General features: G+C 41.9%; 2 protein-coding genes across 2 annotated transcripts; one reads left to right on the forward strand and one right to left on the reverse strand.

Annotated features, from left to right (window-relative positions):
• The first annotated feature begins 257 nt into the window (after window positions 1-257).
• Window positions 258-7,813, forward strand: LOC111967966 (neuronal pentraxin-2). The gene is made up of 5 exons (XM_023993438.2): window positions 258-987; window positions 2,071-2,290; window positions 3,885-4,129; window positions 4,422-4,601; window positions 6,545-7,813. Exons 1-5 carry the CDS (start codon window positions 532-534, stop codon window positions 6,779-6,781), a joined length of 1,338 nt encoding a protein of 445 aa, XP_023849206.1. The 5' UTR covers window positions 258-531; the 3' UTR covers window positions 6,782-7,813.
• A 3,734-nt stretch (window positions 7,814-11,547) lies between these two features.
• si:dkey-21c1.1 (protein FAM104A-like) lies at window positions 11,548-13,651 on the reverse strand. Its single transcript, XM_023993439.2, has 3 exons — window positions 12,973-13,651; window positions 12,338-12,461; window positions 11,548-12,245 (listed from the first exon to the last, which is right to left on the reverse strand). Exons 1-3 carry the CDS (start codon window positions 12,987-12,989, stop codon window positions 12,009-12,011), a joined length of 378 nt encoding a protein of 125 aa, XP_023849207.1. The 5' UTR covers window positions 12,990-13,651; the 3' UTR covers window positions 11,548-12,008.
• Between the last annotated feature and the right edge of the window lie 2,531 nt (window positions 13,652-16,182).

A 16,182-nucleotide genomic window follows, 5' to 3' on the forward strand; every position in this document is an offset into this window, starting at 1 on the left:
CATTTATTTAATACTATTGTTTTTCTAAGGATATAGAATTTTGGACTAGCGGACATTGTTTTAGCTCYTCTATTTCAATTGATTGGTCAATGATAATCTAGTACCAGGTAAACACACAACTCAAAAATGACCTGTCCATCATACAGACCTACCTTTATGGACTGTAGTTACGTCAACATGCTACAACCAATCCAATCGCGCCATACGTCTGACGGTATTCTTCTTAACTCACGGTCGCTGTCCTTTCAGCACGAACGTGCGTAAAGCCAGGGATACTTAATGTAAACCCAGACTCTTCAGGTGGTTTTACCATTTCCTAAAAGTTTATTTTTCGTCGTATGGATTGAGAACGTTTTGAAACAAAATATATCGTTTAATCCGAGATTGACTATGGTATTCCGAGTAGATTACCGCTTTCTCGGTGTGCTTTACGCACCGGATTTGAAACGCTTAATCATCGGTTAGGTAGCCCCGCGATTACCCAATAACCTTATTTCACTAAAGCTTAACGACCAAAATACTGCCGCAGGTATGTTCTTTCTTTTGAGATTGTTTTGTTTTTACGCACTGGGACTGGGCTATGGGAAGCTTGTACGGGGACAGGATGACACCCCGGGCACGGGAACCCGGCTCCTATGCCGAGTCATCCCCGTCGGCGCCGACACTTGTTTGGTCCCCGTAGGTCCCGAACCTAACGCAGCGGCACAGGAGGAAGAGTTGAGGAACACAGTCATGCAGCTCCGGGAAACGATTCTCCAACAGAAAGAAACTATAGTCAACCAACTTGGGACCATAAACGAGCTGACCGCAAAGCTCTCCCTTTGTGAGTCAGCCTCCGATGGAGGGAAGTATGATAGTGGTGGATCTTGGAGTAAAAGCAAAGATAATCAGAACACAATGGGAGATTTACCCAGAGATCCCAATGATACAATCGACAACCTCGGGAAGACCATGCAGAGTCTGAAGGACCGACTAGAGAACCTAGAGGTAAGGCGCATGAGTGGATAGTAACCACATGACTCTGGTCCCTAAATAATGGAAAGGGAATGCTGAAAATGATTGTTATCAGTGTGAATTAAATACATCTGAAATAGGCCTAATGTTTTTTTTTACATTGTTGGCTCTTGCTTGATTGTCTGCTTATTAAGTCATTGAATCTAAAGTGAACACTGGTTCCTGTGGTCAACATTGAGTAGCCATTAACTTTGCTCCTATTTTGACCTGTAGCCTATCCATCTATTTTTGCCACCATGTGGAGGCGTACCCTAAATGGATTAGCCTTCTATCTCATTTACCCTCCAGTGATTAAGTTCCCTATGTCACCTTAATCAACAAATGTTGTAAACAGTAACAACTACAGTGAACAAAATATGTAAACACAACATATAAAGTGTTGGTCCCATYTTTGATGAGCTGAAAAAAAAGATGGAAAACAAAAAGGAAAACGCCACACACTGCTGCTCATGCTCCCTGGTGATATTTATTTATAACAATGTTTCGACCCTTAGGTCTTCATCAGGCATCCATATCCCAGGTTGGGGTGGAAGGTCCTATATATAGGGGCAGTACTCAGTGACATCACTTCCTGAAACAGGAGGTGAAAAATATATAATATAGGTTCCCAATATTAACATTCAATGTATCAAAATATATGATCATACACAAGGAATGTGATCAATATTTACAGTAATATACATATATATATATATATACACATACAATATTCAATTAGGATAAAAAACACAATAATWTGGACATTTTGAAACTATAAAAACGGTTTTAAGTTTAACTCCTCGTTAAGGCCAAGAGSAGACAGTGTGTTGAGCCTGTAGGTCCAAAAAGATTCCCTTTGAAGAAGTTTCCTTTCAATGTCCCCTCAAGTTTTCCCTTGTCAGTTCATGTGGCCCTTCTGAAGGCATACTGGTCTACACACAGTGCARCCGATTTCCACTCAGCCAATGATCTTTCAAAATTACACTCTTTGCATAAACCTCTACTGATTGTCTTTGACCATCTTGCGTTGCCTCCACTTATTTAATWGTTTTTTGACATCTTCATCTTCCCCCACAGCAACAGCAGCAGAGAGCCAACACATCGGGAACGTCGTTCCCCAGCGAACTCAGAGACCTGCTGCAGAGCAGGCTGGGAGATCTGGAGAAACAGCTGCTCAGTAAGGTCAACAACCTGGAGGAAGAGAAGTCTCTGCTCTACAACGAGACCGCAGCCCACAGGCAGAAGACGGAGAGCACCCTCAACTCCCTGCTGACCAGGATTAACGAGCTGGAGAAAGGTAAATAACTGGAAAAAGAAAGATATGACAGAGACACAAAAGGGCACACACTGACCCACTCACACATGCCTGGCAGCATACCACCCTGCATGGCTTGTCTCTGAAGCTAAGCAGGGTTGGTCCCGGTTGGTCCCTGGATGGTAGACCAGATGCTGATGGAAATGGTATTGGATGGCAGGTAGGGGACAATGCCCTGAGTAGYGTGCCATCTTTTGGATGGGATGTTAAATGGGTGTCCTGACTCTCTGTGGTCATTAATCTTCTTTGGGATCAGTGTCCCTTCCATGGGATGGTTGAGCTAACATATGCTAATGTGATTAGCATGAGGTTGTAAGTAACAAGAACATTTCCCAGGACATAGACATATCTGATATTGGCAGAAAGCTTAAATTCATGTTAATCTAACTGCACTGTCCWATTTACAGTAGSTATTACAGTGAAAGAATACCATGCTATTGTTTGAGGAGAGTGCTCTATTTTGAACATSAAACGTTATTACTAAACAAATTAGGCACATTTGGGCAGTCTTGATTAAAAAATTTGAACAGAAATGCAATGGTTCATTGGATCAGTCTAAAACGTATTACATGCAATGCTGCCATCTAGTGGCCAAATATATAAATTGCACCTGGGCTGGAATAATACATTATGGCCTTTCTCTTGCATTTCAAATATGATGTTACAAAAACAATTTTAAAAAACGGTTGTTTTTTCTTTGTATTATCTTTTACCAGATCTATTATGTTYTATTCTCCTACATTRCTGTCACATTTCCACACATTTCAAAGTGTTTCCTTTCAAATGGTACCAAGAACATGCAAATCATTGCTTCAGGGCCTGAGCTACAAGCAGTTAGATTTGGGTATGTCATTTCAGGCAAAAATTGAGGGGTGGATAAAGGGGTGGATCTTTAATGATCRCATGGCACTTTTTGTAAGAGTAGGGGTCTTAACCCCGGTGTCCTGGCTAAATTCCCAATCTGACCATCATGGGCACTGAATCATCCCCAGCTTCCAATTGGCTCATTCATCCCTCCTCTCCCATGTAACTATTCCCCAGGTTGTTGCTGTAAAAGAGAATGTGTTTTCAGTCACCTTACCGGGTACAAAAAAAACGCACAAACGTCTGTGTACACAATCAGATGACAGGAGTACACACAAATGCAGCAGAAACAGGAAGACTCACATATTGTAAACACAACGAGTCATTCAATCTACTATCAATTTACCTGCTTACTAACTGTCAKTCACTTACTACACTACATAGTAGTAGAAGACTGATGCTTTAGATAAAATCTGACAAACATTGGCTTATCATTTTGTTCTCTTATACCAGCATTTCCAAAACTTAGTCTTCGGGACCCCAAGGGGTGCAAGTTTTGGTTTCTGCCCTAACTACACAGCTGAATTAAATGATCAAAGCTTGATGACTAGTTGATAGTTTGAATCAGCTGTAGTGCTAGGGTAAAAAACGAAATGTGCAGCTCTTGGGGTCCCGAGGCCCGAGTTTGGGAAACCCTGTCTTACTACATGCATACTGCGTATACAGTATAGAGTTGACTTCATAGACAGCTCTCCCATTGCTTTCTCTGTAGGTGGCGGTGGTTTCAAGTCCCCTGAGCAGTTTAAGCTGGTCCTCCCCCTGCGTACTAACTACTTGTACGGCCGCATGACCAAGAGCCTTCCTGAGATGTACGCCTTCACGCTTTGCATGTGGCTCCGGTCCAGCGCCGGCCCTGGCATAGGCACCCCCTTCTCCTACGGGGTGCCAGGACAGGCCAATGAGATTGTGCTCATTGAGTGGGGCAACAACCCAATAGAACTGCTCATCAATGACAAGGTAAGGGCACTCTAAAAGACTCAATGTCTCTCTTTGTTTCGCAGTAGTGCTGATATTTGAGGGGGAGCTTACCTTACTTGACAGGAGTCTTAGTTCTTACTTTTAAATTAGATCTGGCTTTAATGAGGTTGCATATTTTTTGTTTTTGCATGCACGGTCTAAAACAGTGTCTGGTGTTTTATACCACCTTTACCAAACCCTAACCTTCCTCCCTCTAATATGCACTTCTTCTTTCTGTTTGTAAGCATCGTTACCTTCCTTACACMTCTCTGCTATGTTGTTACCTGTCCAGGTGGCTCAGCTGCCTCTGTCGGTGCGTGACGGTAGGTGGCACCACATCTGTATCACCTGGACCACCAGGGATGGTCTGTGGGAAGCCTACCAGGATGGTCAGAGGCTGGGGGCAGGGGACAACCTGGCCCCCTGGCACCCCATCAAGCCTGGAGGAGCCATCATACTGGGGCAGGAACAGGTGAATATGCTGGCTAGTGCCTTTTATGTGTAGTATACACAATTGCATATATTATTTGTATGTGAAATATTTTTACCTATTTGATTAGGATTGTACAGTAGCTTTGAATTGTACAGATTTTAATTGTACAGTAGCTTAGCCATGACCATGAGTCCTGAGCTATAGGTTCTAGTGCAGTGGGTACCAACCGGTCGATCTCCAAGGCATTTGTAGTCGATCACCAAACGTTTCTGTAAAAGACAATGATAAAGCCTTTTGTTCCTCTTTACATTTTTTATGTTGCGCTGTTGGTGGTAGGTGCACTTGATTCAGCAGCCCTATCGCTGGGAAGTCAAAGTGTTCCCAGTTTGAACCATTTCCTTAGTCTGAAGGTAGAAGATTCCAGTCACCCAAGTCAGACTGTTCACTCTGATATCYCACGGCAAGCGGTACCGGAGCGCCAAGTCTAGGACCAAAAGGCTCCTTAACAGCTTCTACCCCCAAGCCATAAGACTGCTGAACAATGAATCAAATGGCCACCAGACTATTACATTGACCCCCCCCCCACCTCGACTAACCTGTACCCCCACACATTGACTCACATTGACTCACATTTTCTTAACTCTATTTCTTGAACTGCATTGTTGGTTAAGGGCTTGTAAGTAAGCATTTCACGATAAGGTCAACACCTGTTGTATTTGGCGCATGTGACAAATACGATTTGATTTTGAGAACGCCGCATACCCAGCAGGCTCAGAGASCAAAACAAGTGCACCTATAGGTCTACCYCTGGCCAATAAGATTGCTCAGACCAAAGTGTCTGCACAGTTTCCTCGAGCCATAGGTTGTAAAAAGAAACCTAGAGTGCACAGAAATGTTAATACTGTGAGATTTCAAAACTTTTAAAACCATGACCAGAGAGAGACTCAATGAATACAGCAAAGAGCTGGTGTTTTTATAAGTTCATGTGTAAGTTGTTATTCAGCACTGTCAACACTTTTTCAACACTTTTATAAGCCATAAAATGTGTGTTCTCCCTACTTCCACTCAATCTCAACCAGCACTGCAGCAGCAATGAATGAGTATTGCAAAGTGTTTTGATAAGCCTGTGTTGTTATTATTAGCGGTTTGTGTCTTTTTTAATATTGAGGAATATTTCACTTTTTCTGGTCATAAGAGTAACAACTTGAATTGGTGCATGAGGCAGAAATAATGCAGTGCGACTTGCCATCAGCTGGAAGACTGTGTCCCCTTTGCTCAGCGGAGGGAGGGAGAGTAGAGGGACGGTGAGTCGGGTGAGAGGCAGCCTCACCGCTGCTCTCTCCCTCCCTCCCCTCAGACTGACCATCAGATGCAAGCCATCAGTCCAATAAAATAAAAAAAAGCAAATGATTATGCACACTCAGCTGTGCCTCCCAAGTAATACAACAAATTATCTATTACCTGTGTTACCTAACATGTTGAAATATAATTTCAAAATGGTCTGATAAYAACAACATTGGCAGGGCAATTCAAGCATAGCCAATATGCAGTGATAATAATTGGGCCTATAGCCTACTGCACAAACTTCATTGCTACAGAACTGTTTTGAATATGTTAATGTTGCATAGGCTTATGTTTTTAAGTRCTGTTAAAAAATAAATCTCAGTGGTAGATATCGGCTTGCTTTTGGAGTTATCTTGACTCATAAAATGTTGGTGACCACTGCTGAATAGCAACCCTTGAGTGGATGGTAAGGGGGGGGCTACCTATTGGGAAACCGTGCTGTAGAGTGTAGTCCAAATATGAATAGCCCAATCGCTAATAGAATTCTAACCATCAGTGACTTGAGAAAGCAAAACATTATCTAGAGAGAGTACAGCATCCTTGAGTGTGACAGGTTGAGCCTGGTGGTACACAGCGAATATGAGGATGATGTTATTGTTGTTGTTTTTAACGATGCCTGCCGTTTATGGCCTCAACAGGACATAGTGGGCGGGCGCTTTGACGCCACGCAGGCCTTTGTGGGTGAGCTGAGCCAGGTTAACATCTGGGACAATGTCCTGAAGCCATCCGACATCCTCACCATGGCCAACTGTTCCTCCTACACCCCCGGGAACGTGGTGTCCTGGCTGGACAGTGATGTGGAGGTGTTTGGCGGGGGAGCAGCCAAACTGCCTCTAGAGCTATGCCAGGACCGGCTGTCTGAGACTGAGTCTTAGGATGGTTGTCTCAGTCTGTCTGTGACTTGTTCAGATTCATGTTCTTGATCTTGACGCATACTGTACATGTTATGTGTAATGCTTGTCATGTTTTGTTTGGCTGTTTGTGTAAGGAAAGGCTTTGATTMACCTAATTCGAGATGATTCTACTACACCGAGACAGTTATACTCACACACGTGTTGACACTCACATACAGACTTACACACCGGCAGACACAGACTTAATTACACTGGATTTGACAAGCTAAGGCTTGCGTGTTGCGTGGGCGGTGTAAGGCACAGATTAGCCGTCCCAGGACTCACATACAGTACAGTAGCCTAAGTCTCCTGGTCTCCTGATAGAGGTCATTAAAGCCTCTCCACCTTGACCGGAGACAGCCTAATCAGATCTAGGCAAATATCAAATCAAACATGGAAACCAGGTTTCCATGGTACAACCTATTGCAGAGATGATCAGTGACTAGCTATGATCTTTGAGTTAGTATTGGTAAACATTTCATAGTTATGTGTGGAAATTGGTGTTCTTGTACTTGTGGCATGTCTGTTGTACTATAATGTTAATAAGGTTTTATTATCCATTATTACCCATACTGTTTTCAAAACCCCAAGTCCASCTCAATGCCTGCAGCAGGATATGCTGTTGTCTCWCAAAACTATTCAGTAATTATCATCTTGTTGTTTGGGACATGTTGGTTTGTTTAGGTCTCCAATGTCTGTGCAGTGCATAGTTTACGAACAAACAAAGACTAATTTATATGGGAGCATTGTTACTGTTAAATGTGTACATGTAATTTTTTAAGCAGATAAGAACAATTTGTTATGTATGATATGAACAATACGTTAATGTGTACAAGTGTTTCTTTCCATGAACAGTGTTGGGTGTGTAACGTGTGTAAAGCTATTACACTGCTGACTTTTCATGTGGCCTTCTTTTAAGGATTTTGTGCCAGATGTGCTTTACAAACCTAACCTTTGCTTTGCCAATGAAAATTAACAAGAATGTGAAAAATTAAGGAAAAATAAAACACTACTGAAAAGCAGTCTACTGTTTATATAGCAGTTACATTTCATAGACCAGAAGCCTTAACCAACAAGTGACCAAAGCCTAGGTGGCATTAGTAATMCTTAATTAAGACATGACAGCAGCTCAAAGGTCAACGGTGACATCACAGTCATTTAGGTACACTCCTACACACCAACTCCTACCGACTCATACAAACTAATGTGAAAACATCTCCCTGACWCTTCAGCAAAATAAATGGAATATGGTTGTGAATAGAAGTGGGACAGGGTCAGTGTTCACYGTCTTCACTGCATCCACATGTTCATGCAATGCAGTCCTGTATTACTTATCAAAATCATTCACTTTTTATTCTATTCTACCAGAGACTATTTAGTTGAAGGCCAGTTTCTGTCTGGAATTCAAAGTCAGGGTAAGTAGCATTACTGAAGTACAAATCAAGTTACTTGATGACATTGTAAGATACAATTCAAATACATATGTTTTGGTACAGTCGTGAGCAGCAAGTACAATTGTAAGTAACAAGATACATATAAAGAAATAACAGCCACAGAGGTCTATTGCCTAACAAATACATACATTTTCGGGAACATAAGCATGTAAATATAACAAGTTAAATTGCTAACAAAGAATTGATTTGTTTAGATGTTCTGCTCCATAAAAACATTTGTTATTGTGTTGGTGAGTCACACCCAACCCCAAATTCAAATTCAGTTGCTGAAATAAAATGGTACATGTCAATCAAGTCCATGTCTTTCAGCTCAAGGTCATTAGTCATGTGACTGAGGAATTKATCTCTGGTGCTCTGTAGCCCAGACAGAGAGGTGGCTGGCTGCTGTGCTGGTGGGGGCTTTAGGTAACAGCCATTAGGACCGTTCCCTACAGTGTTACTGGCAGCTCTCATCTATCATCATAGGTTGATCCAATCCTCTAAAATACCCTGGATGGATACTTTGTTTTAGGGGTCAGACTTCTGGCTGGGTCTTGGGATCATTAAGGCAAATAGTAAAATTGTAAAATGCACACAGAGGAAATGTAAACTGCAGCGGTATCAAGTTATAATGAATCAATCAATAGTTCAATGTTACATTATTCATCCTGAACTATCCATTTCTAACAAATGATCAATATTTGACTTGAATCAGACAAGCAAAGCCCAAATCAAAAGCGTGTAAATGAAGACTAGTTGCGGTACAAGTAGGCGTCAGCTCTAGTCCCGTGCTGCAACAGAAGGGTTTGWACCTCTCCTTTCTCTGCCCTGGACACATACAGTTGAAGTGGGAAGTTTACATACACCTTAGCCAAATACATTTAAACTCAGTTTTTCACCATTTCTGACATTTAATCCTAGTAAAAATTCCCTGTCTTAGATCAGTTAGGATCACCACTTTATTTTAAGAATGTGAAATGTCAAAATAATAGTAGAGAGAATGATTTATTTCAGCTTTCATCACATTCCCACTGGGTCAGAAGTTTACACTCAATTAGTATTTGGTAGCATTGCCTTTAAATTGTTTAACTTGGGTCAAATGTTTTGGGTAGCCTTCCACAAGCTTCCCACAATAAGTTAGGTGAATTTTGGCCAATTCCTCCTGACAGAGCTGGTGAAACTGAGTCAGGTTTGCAGGCCTCCTTGCTCGCACACACTTTTTCAGTTCTGCCTACAAATTTTCTATAGGATTGAGGTCGGGGCTTTGTGATGGCCACTCCAATATCTTGACTTTGTTGTCTTTAAGCCATTTTGCCACAACTTTGGAAGTATGCTTGGGATCATTGTCCATTTGGAAGACCCATTTGCGACCAAGTTTTAACTTCCTGACTGATGTCTTGAGATGTTACTTCAATATATCCACATAATGTTCCTTCCTCGTGATGCCATCTATTTTGTGAAGTGCACCAGTCTCTCCTGCAGCAAAGCACTCCCACAACATGATGCTGCCACCCCCCGTGCTTCACGGTTGGGATGGTGTTCTTCAGCTTGCAAGCGTCCCCCCTTTTCCTCCAAACATAGCGATGGTCATTATGGCCAAACAGTTCTATTTTTGTTTCATCAGACCAGAGGACATTTCTCCAGAAAGTACGATCTTTGTCCCCATGTGCAGTTGCAAACCGTAGTCTGGCCTTTTTATGGTGATTTTGGAGCAGTGGCTTCTTCCTTGCTGAGCGGCCTTTCAGGTTATGTCAATATAGGACTCGTTTTACTGTGGATATAGATACTTTTGTACCTGTTCCCTCCAGCATCTTCACAAGGTCATTTGCTGTTGTCTGGGATTGATTTGCACTTTTCGCACCAAAGCACGTTCATCTCTAGGAGACAGAACGCATCTCCTTCCTGAGCGGTAAGACGGCTGCGTGGTCCCATGGTGTTTATACTTGTGTACTATTGTTTGTACGGGTGAACATGGTACCTTCAGGCGTTTGGAAACAGTGAGTTATAAGTGAAATAATCTGTCTGTAAACAATTGTTGGAAAAATTACTAAAATTACTAAATTACTTAGTAGATGTCCTAACCGACTTGCCAAAACTATAGTTTGTTAACAAGACATTTGTTGAGAGGTTGAAAAACAAGTTTTAATGACTCCAACCTAAGTGTATGTAAACTTCCCACTTAAACTGTACAGATCACTACTGATATCAGGGATGTCCTGATGGGGCTGCAGTTCCATTTTAATGCTGGAGTAAGTGGCGTTACTGTATGCAGACATCGGTAACATAATAAAATAAATTGTCTCATAGCAATTTCAAACTGAACAAGTACATACACTGTGAAATTGTCACTTGACAGGGCTGCTTACTGCAGCCATCCTTTCTTGATTTTTCATCAATGTTAGGTATAGATTGCCCCCTTGTGGATAGTGTAGAACAGACTCCTAAGTAATCAAGCAGTGACTTTACTTGAAGAGAGGAAGAAAGTATGCTTTTTCAAAGTTTTCAAACAGGGCCAAACATTTTTCAACAAGACCAGAGATGTCAGTCTCCCACCTGTATTTTGTTGTTTACTTTCCTAGGGTGACAGGCTATAGCAGTGATGAAGGTAAGCATTGCCAAGATGATGGAAGGATAAAGAAAAGCACAGGGAAGGATAAAGAAAAGGTTATTGGAGGCTGTATGAAAACAAACTCAAAGGCCCCTGCAACTCAATGTTTGTGATGGTATCTGGAAAATAGCAGAGGTATGGCAAAATGTAGATTGTGTCTCGTTACAGTGAACCCACTGATCTTCCCACAGACTGACCCACACCCGTGGGTCTGAGGCGTATACTATTGAGTGGTGTGGTCCGTTAAACAATGTTGTAGAGAGAAACAAAAAAKTACAATTTCTATTGGAACATTCTGTAATGTTCAATTCACTCCCCTGAACAATGGAGAATGTGGCCTGTTATAGTCATAGAGAAATGTATTCTGTGCAAGTGAGTGTACTCATGGTTCCCTCTACTTTTTTCGTGGTGCGAGGATGAGCAGMTGATGGTCKCTGCAGTTGCTGGAAATGCCAGTTCCACAGAAACCTGCCYACATGTGTACACAAGGACAAACCCAAACTTCAACCTTTATTCTGCAAAGAACCTCGCCTTATCAGTTCAAGAAGCTTGGCAGTGTGGCTTGAAATTCTCTTTCTGGATTTCCTCTAGGCCAWTGTGATGATCATAGAAAGTAATCACAGAGACTAATCAACACCAACTCACACTCAGCTATGCATAGAAACAGCATGAGTACTGGGCTAGACAAGAAAATATAACAGGCAGGATAAAGTGCTTCACTTTATTAATTAGGCTACAGCAAGCACTTAGACACTCATACAGATGTCTGTCTGTAGTAGATAGCACCAGTGGCGATGATAATGTCCAACAACAACTCACTCATGTAAGGAGACCACCACAGAATAGTAGACCCCTCAGTAAAGTGCTGGAGTACATACATACTGCATATAGTAGTACCACAGTGGGTGGGCCATTGGATATGTAGGTGTGCTTTCTGTATGGCACATTTCAAGGTGTACAGCACAGGGACAATGGTATGGATTGGGTCCAGAGCCCAAAGGATCTTTACCCACATCTGCCACATCCTGAATRCCAGTAGGATGAAGTTGCTCCTGGACACAAATCTGGGGTAAGTTTATTCTAGATTTGAGCCTATGGGCAACTTCTTCCTGGATCCTACCCAGGGGCTTGTTCCAGTGGGGTAACAYGGGTCTGGGGTGGGGTGAGGTCACGTAGACCCTGGTTGACCTCTGGTCTGCAGACTGCTGAAGTGGGCCTCCCTCAGGACACTGTTGATGTGGTCATAGGGGGTGTCGTTGCCATAAAGACTCAACGAGGAAATGGAAGGGTCTTCTGGCAAGGGTCTGAGGAGACCCTGGGACGTGCTGTTCTTCGTATATGTGCTACCTCCTCCCGTTGCCCTCTCAGGACTACTGATACCACTACTGCTGTCACTGCTGGACGACTGGAGCACAGAAASAGAAAAACAGGTATGACTTACATAAAATACTTGTTGCCCAAACCATCACAAGTATGTGTGTGTGTGTGTTCTGTCACCTCAGAGTCCCAAACATCTTGGCCCAATTTGGACACCATGACGTGACCCTCCTGCCCCCCTCCTGACCTTTTGGCCTGGGGGTTCAGCTGGTCCCCCTCATTGTCTCCACCACGCCGCCGCTTCCTGTACACAGTGAGAGTGAGAGAGGCCAGGGAGTAAAAGTGAGAGAGTGACCATCTTAGAGAGAAAGAGAGGAAGTTTGCATTTGTGATCCGTGTGGCTCAGTCAGAAGATCACGGTGCTTGCAACAACAAAGGCCATGGGTTTGATTCCCACTGGTGCCACCCACACTTCAAATGTATACTGTAAGTCCCTTTGGATAAAAGCGTCTACTAAATGGCATATATTATTAGGCCTATTTTGAGAGAGCAGGTGTATGTGTGAGAGAACACCAAGTACCCAAAATAGAGAGATAGGCGATCTCATGCACAGCCTAGTTACAGGAGCAGACGTGCTCAAATTATCAGCCATGGGTATGACAACTTATTGATCAGTACACAGGGTAGAAAACAACCAAGTGAGATATTAAACTGATATGGTGTGATCAGTTAGCCTATAAGAGAGACAAATACAGTTAGCAGTCACTGAGGTCGATAGTAATTGAATAAGGCGTTATTCTAAGAAAGAAACTCACCTGTTTTCTGTCAACATTTGGGAGACGATTGTCTTTGTCTATGGCTTCTTTTTAGTGAGAAAGACGTTCGTTAAGGCCCCTGCCCTGGACACGTCTGAATGAAAACAACTCCTCTCCCTGGAAGCTTTCAGCCTTGCAGAAAATCTATTATCGTACGCACAGCAGCTCWCCCCAAACTTACCGCACAAGCTCAGTCAGGGCATTCTGATCTAGCTGAATGCTAACGTTAGCTTGTTGAATAGCCTCCCTGCCCTGGTTAGCAAAGTAACAACCCTTGACTGGTTYAGTCTTGAGAATTGAGCATTCACTGTCACTTTCCCAGAATATGGATGCTAATTATGTCAGTAAACTAGCTTCTCTCTCAGTTAACGTTATGCAATGAAGTCTATTTCCAGTCTCTCTATGCTAGAGTTGGCTACCGTTCACCGTTGTTAGCTAGCTAACGTATAGCCTACGCTACTTTGCTAACCAGCTAGCATAGAAAACTGGCTAAACTATAACGAAACAAGCGAGAGATTCCTCCAAACCGTCAATTTAACTCGAGTGTTGATAGTCTTATTTGAGATCAGTCAAACAATCATTCCGTCTTGGTGAAATGACAGATCCGAAAGAGGTACAGTACCAGGAACCCAAGCCAGCCCTGCTAGGAAAAAGACCCAGCTGATAGTATTTACATGACGTTTGATGACGTAACGATCTACTTGAAGCAGAAATCGACCGAATGCCATCTGCAGAATCTACAGTACGATTTGTAAATCACATGTAATACCAAATATATATTTTTAGAACTAACCCTCATTGTTCTATCTACCTGGGTCACCGAAGAAAAATAATGATTGTATCATTTTGTGTTGTATGTGTTACTGGTGGTTGCAAAAGTTGACATTTAGAAGTTATTTTTATTCCTCCACCAGTTCTGGAATTATAGGGGCCATAATTCGATTTTTGCGTATCTGAATTATTTGATTTCTGCATAGTGCAGCTTTAAAGACAATAGACAAAAACAAAAAAGTCAGGAAGCGTTCCCAGCTAGCACATTTGGTTCCTTGGAAGTTGTGGGAACTTATGTTTTTTGTTTCACGTTGGTTGTGGGAACGTCGTCATGCATTTCCTGACTGGGTAAACCTACAAATTTTTTAAACATTCTGAGTACAGAAGTGAACATTTTGTCTGGGATTTTTTTTTCAGTTGCAGGAAGGTTCTGAGAACGTTTTACTCTGGTTCCTTGAAAGTTTTCCCTGGAGGTTTTATTAGCGCTCTGAGAACGGGTATTATAGGTTATTTGGAGATTCATAACTTCCCTAAACATTTTATTGAATGTTTCAATAAGCCTTTTAATAACACTGCTATCTTATTTTGGGCTAACTCCAAGCATAGATAGGACCAATGGAAATTAATTTCCTTATGCATGAATAATGCAAACACATTTATTGCGACCCTGCATCAATCTTCTGTTCTGTATCCCTGGAATTAGTCCACTTAAAAAGGTCATACAAAAKGTTTTGTAGTGATTCCTATGTTGTTGATGTAAAGAATATTTCTTGGTCTGTGGTGTGTAATGAGGAGCAAACCGATGCTGCGCTTCACACATTTATGAAATTGCTTATTCCAGTTACTAATAAGCATGCACTCATTAAGAAAATTACTAAAAACGGTTAAATCCCTGTGGATTGATGAGGAATTGAAAAATTGTATGGTTGAGAAGGATGAGGCAAAATGAATGACAAATAAGTCTGGCTGCACAACCGATTGGCAAACATATTGCAAATTAAGAAATCCTGTGACTAAACAGAATAAAAGAAGAAGAAACTACACTAACAAAGATAAATTACATAAAGAATGATAGTAAAACAACTTGAGCAACTTAAATGACATTGTTGGAAAAAAGTCAAACTCAGCTCCATCATTCATTGAATCAGATGGCTCATTCATCACAAAACTGACTGATATTACCAACTACTTTAATTTAAAAAAATMAATTGGCAAGATTAGCAAACTTAGGCATGACGTGCCAGCAACAAACGTTGTCACTACACATTCCCCTCAGGAGACAGAAAATATTTGGCATTGGTCCTCAGATCCTCAAAAAGTTCTACAGCTGCACCATCGAGAGCATCCTGACTGATTGCATCACCWGGCGGTGTCAGAGGAAGGCCCTAAAAAAATTGCCAAAGACTCCAGCCACCTTAGTCATAGACTGTTCTCTCTGCTACCGCATGGCAAGCGCCAAGTCTAGGTCCTAAAGGCTTCTTGACAGCTTCTACCCTCCCATTCCCATTTTTATGCTGCTGCTACTCTCTGTTTATTATCCTTGCATAGTCACTTTACCTCTACCTACATGTACATATTACCTCAATTACCTCGACTAACCTGTGCCCCCACACATTGACTCTGTACCGGTACCCAAAATATTTTTCTTAAAACTGCATTGTTGGTTAAGGGCTTGTAATTAAGCATTTCACTGTAACGTCTACACGTGTTGTATTCGGCGCATGTGACAAATACAATTTGATTGTAATTTTGAATTCCATAAAGTGAGCATGGAAGAGGTGAAKAAATTGTTGTCTATAGACAATGARAAGCCACCGGGGTCTGACAACGTTGATAGAAAATTACTGAGGATAATAGCAGATGAAATTGCCTACTAGAAAGTGTGTGCCCCCAGGCCTGGAGGGAAGCAAAAGTGATTTCGCTACCTAAGAATAGCCCCCATTACTGGCTCAAATAGCCGACCAAGCAGCCTGTTACCAACCCTTAGCAACCTTTGGAAAAAATTGTGTTTGACCAGATACAATGCTATTTTACAGTTATCTCACCTCATTTGCTCACATTGTATATAGACTTATTTTTCTACTGTATTATTGACTGTATGTTTGTTTTACTCCATGTGTAACTCTGTGTTGTTGTATGTGTTGAACTGCTGTGCTTCATCTTGGCCAGGTCGCAATTGTAAATGAGAGCTTGTTCTCAACTTGCCTACCTGGTTAAATAAAGGTGAAATAAAATAAATATAAATAAAATAAAATAAAGAAATGGAAGCCTCTCCAACATAATCCAGGTAGAATCAGGAATTCCCCAGGGCAGTTGTCTAGGCCCCTTACTTTTTTCAATCTTTACAAACGACATGCCAATGGCAGAAAGAGGAGGAAGGGAAGCGCTACTAAGGTACACAATAGTACATTTTGGTAGACAGAAGGTAAAAAAAGGAGG

Source organism: Salvelinus sp. IW2-2015, linkage group LG8 (genome assembly GCF_002910315.2).
Source record: "Salvelinus sp. IW2-2015 linkage group LG8, ASM291031v2, whole genome shotgun sequence".
NCBI classification, from domain to species: Eukaryota; Metazoa; Chordata; class Actinopteri; order Salmoniformes; family Salmonidae; genus Salvelinus; species Salvelinus sp. IW2-2015.

Bases quoted from the DNA above. Each gene is read 5' to 3' on its own strand.
- si:dkey-21c1.1 (XM_023993439.2), bottom strand. The intron at 12,246-12,337 runs GTGACAGAACAC...TCTGTGCTCCAG, and splicing joins AAGATGTTTGGGACTCTGAG to TCGTCCAGCAGTGACAGCAG.
- LOC111967966 (XM_023993438.2), top strand. From the start codon at position 532: ATGTTCTTTCTTTTGAGATTGTTTTGTTTTTACGCACTGGGACTGGGC. The intron at 4,130-4,421 runs GTAAGGGCACTC...TTACCTGTCCAG, and splicing joins AACTGCTCATCAATGACAAG to GTGGCTCAGCTGCCTCTGTC. The intron at 4,602-6,544 runs GTGAATATGCTG...TGGCCTCAACAG, and splicing joins TCATACTGGGGCAGGAACAG to GACATAGTGGGCGGGCGCTT.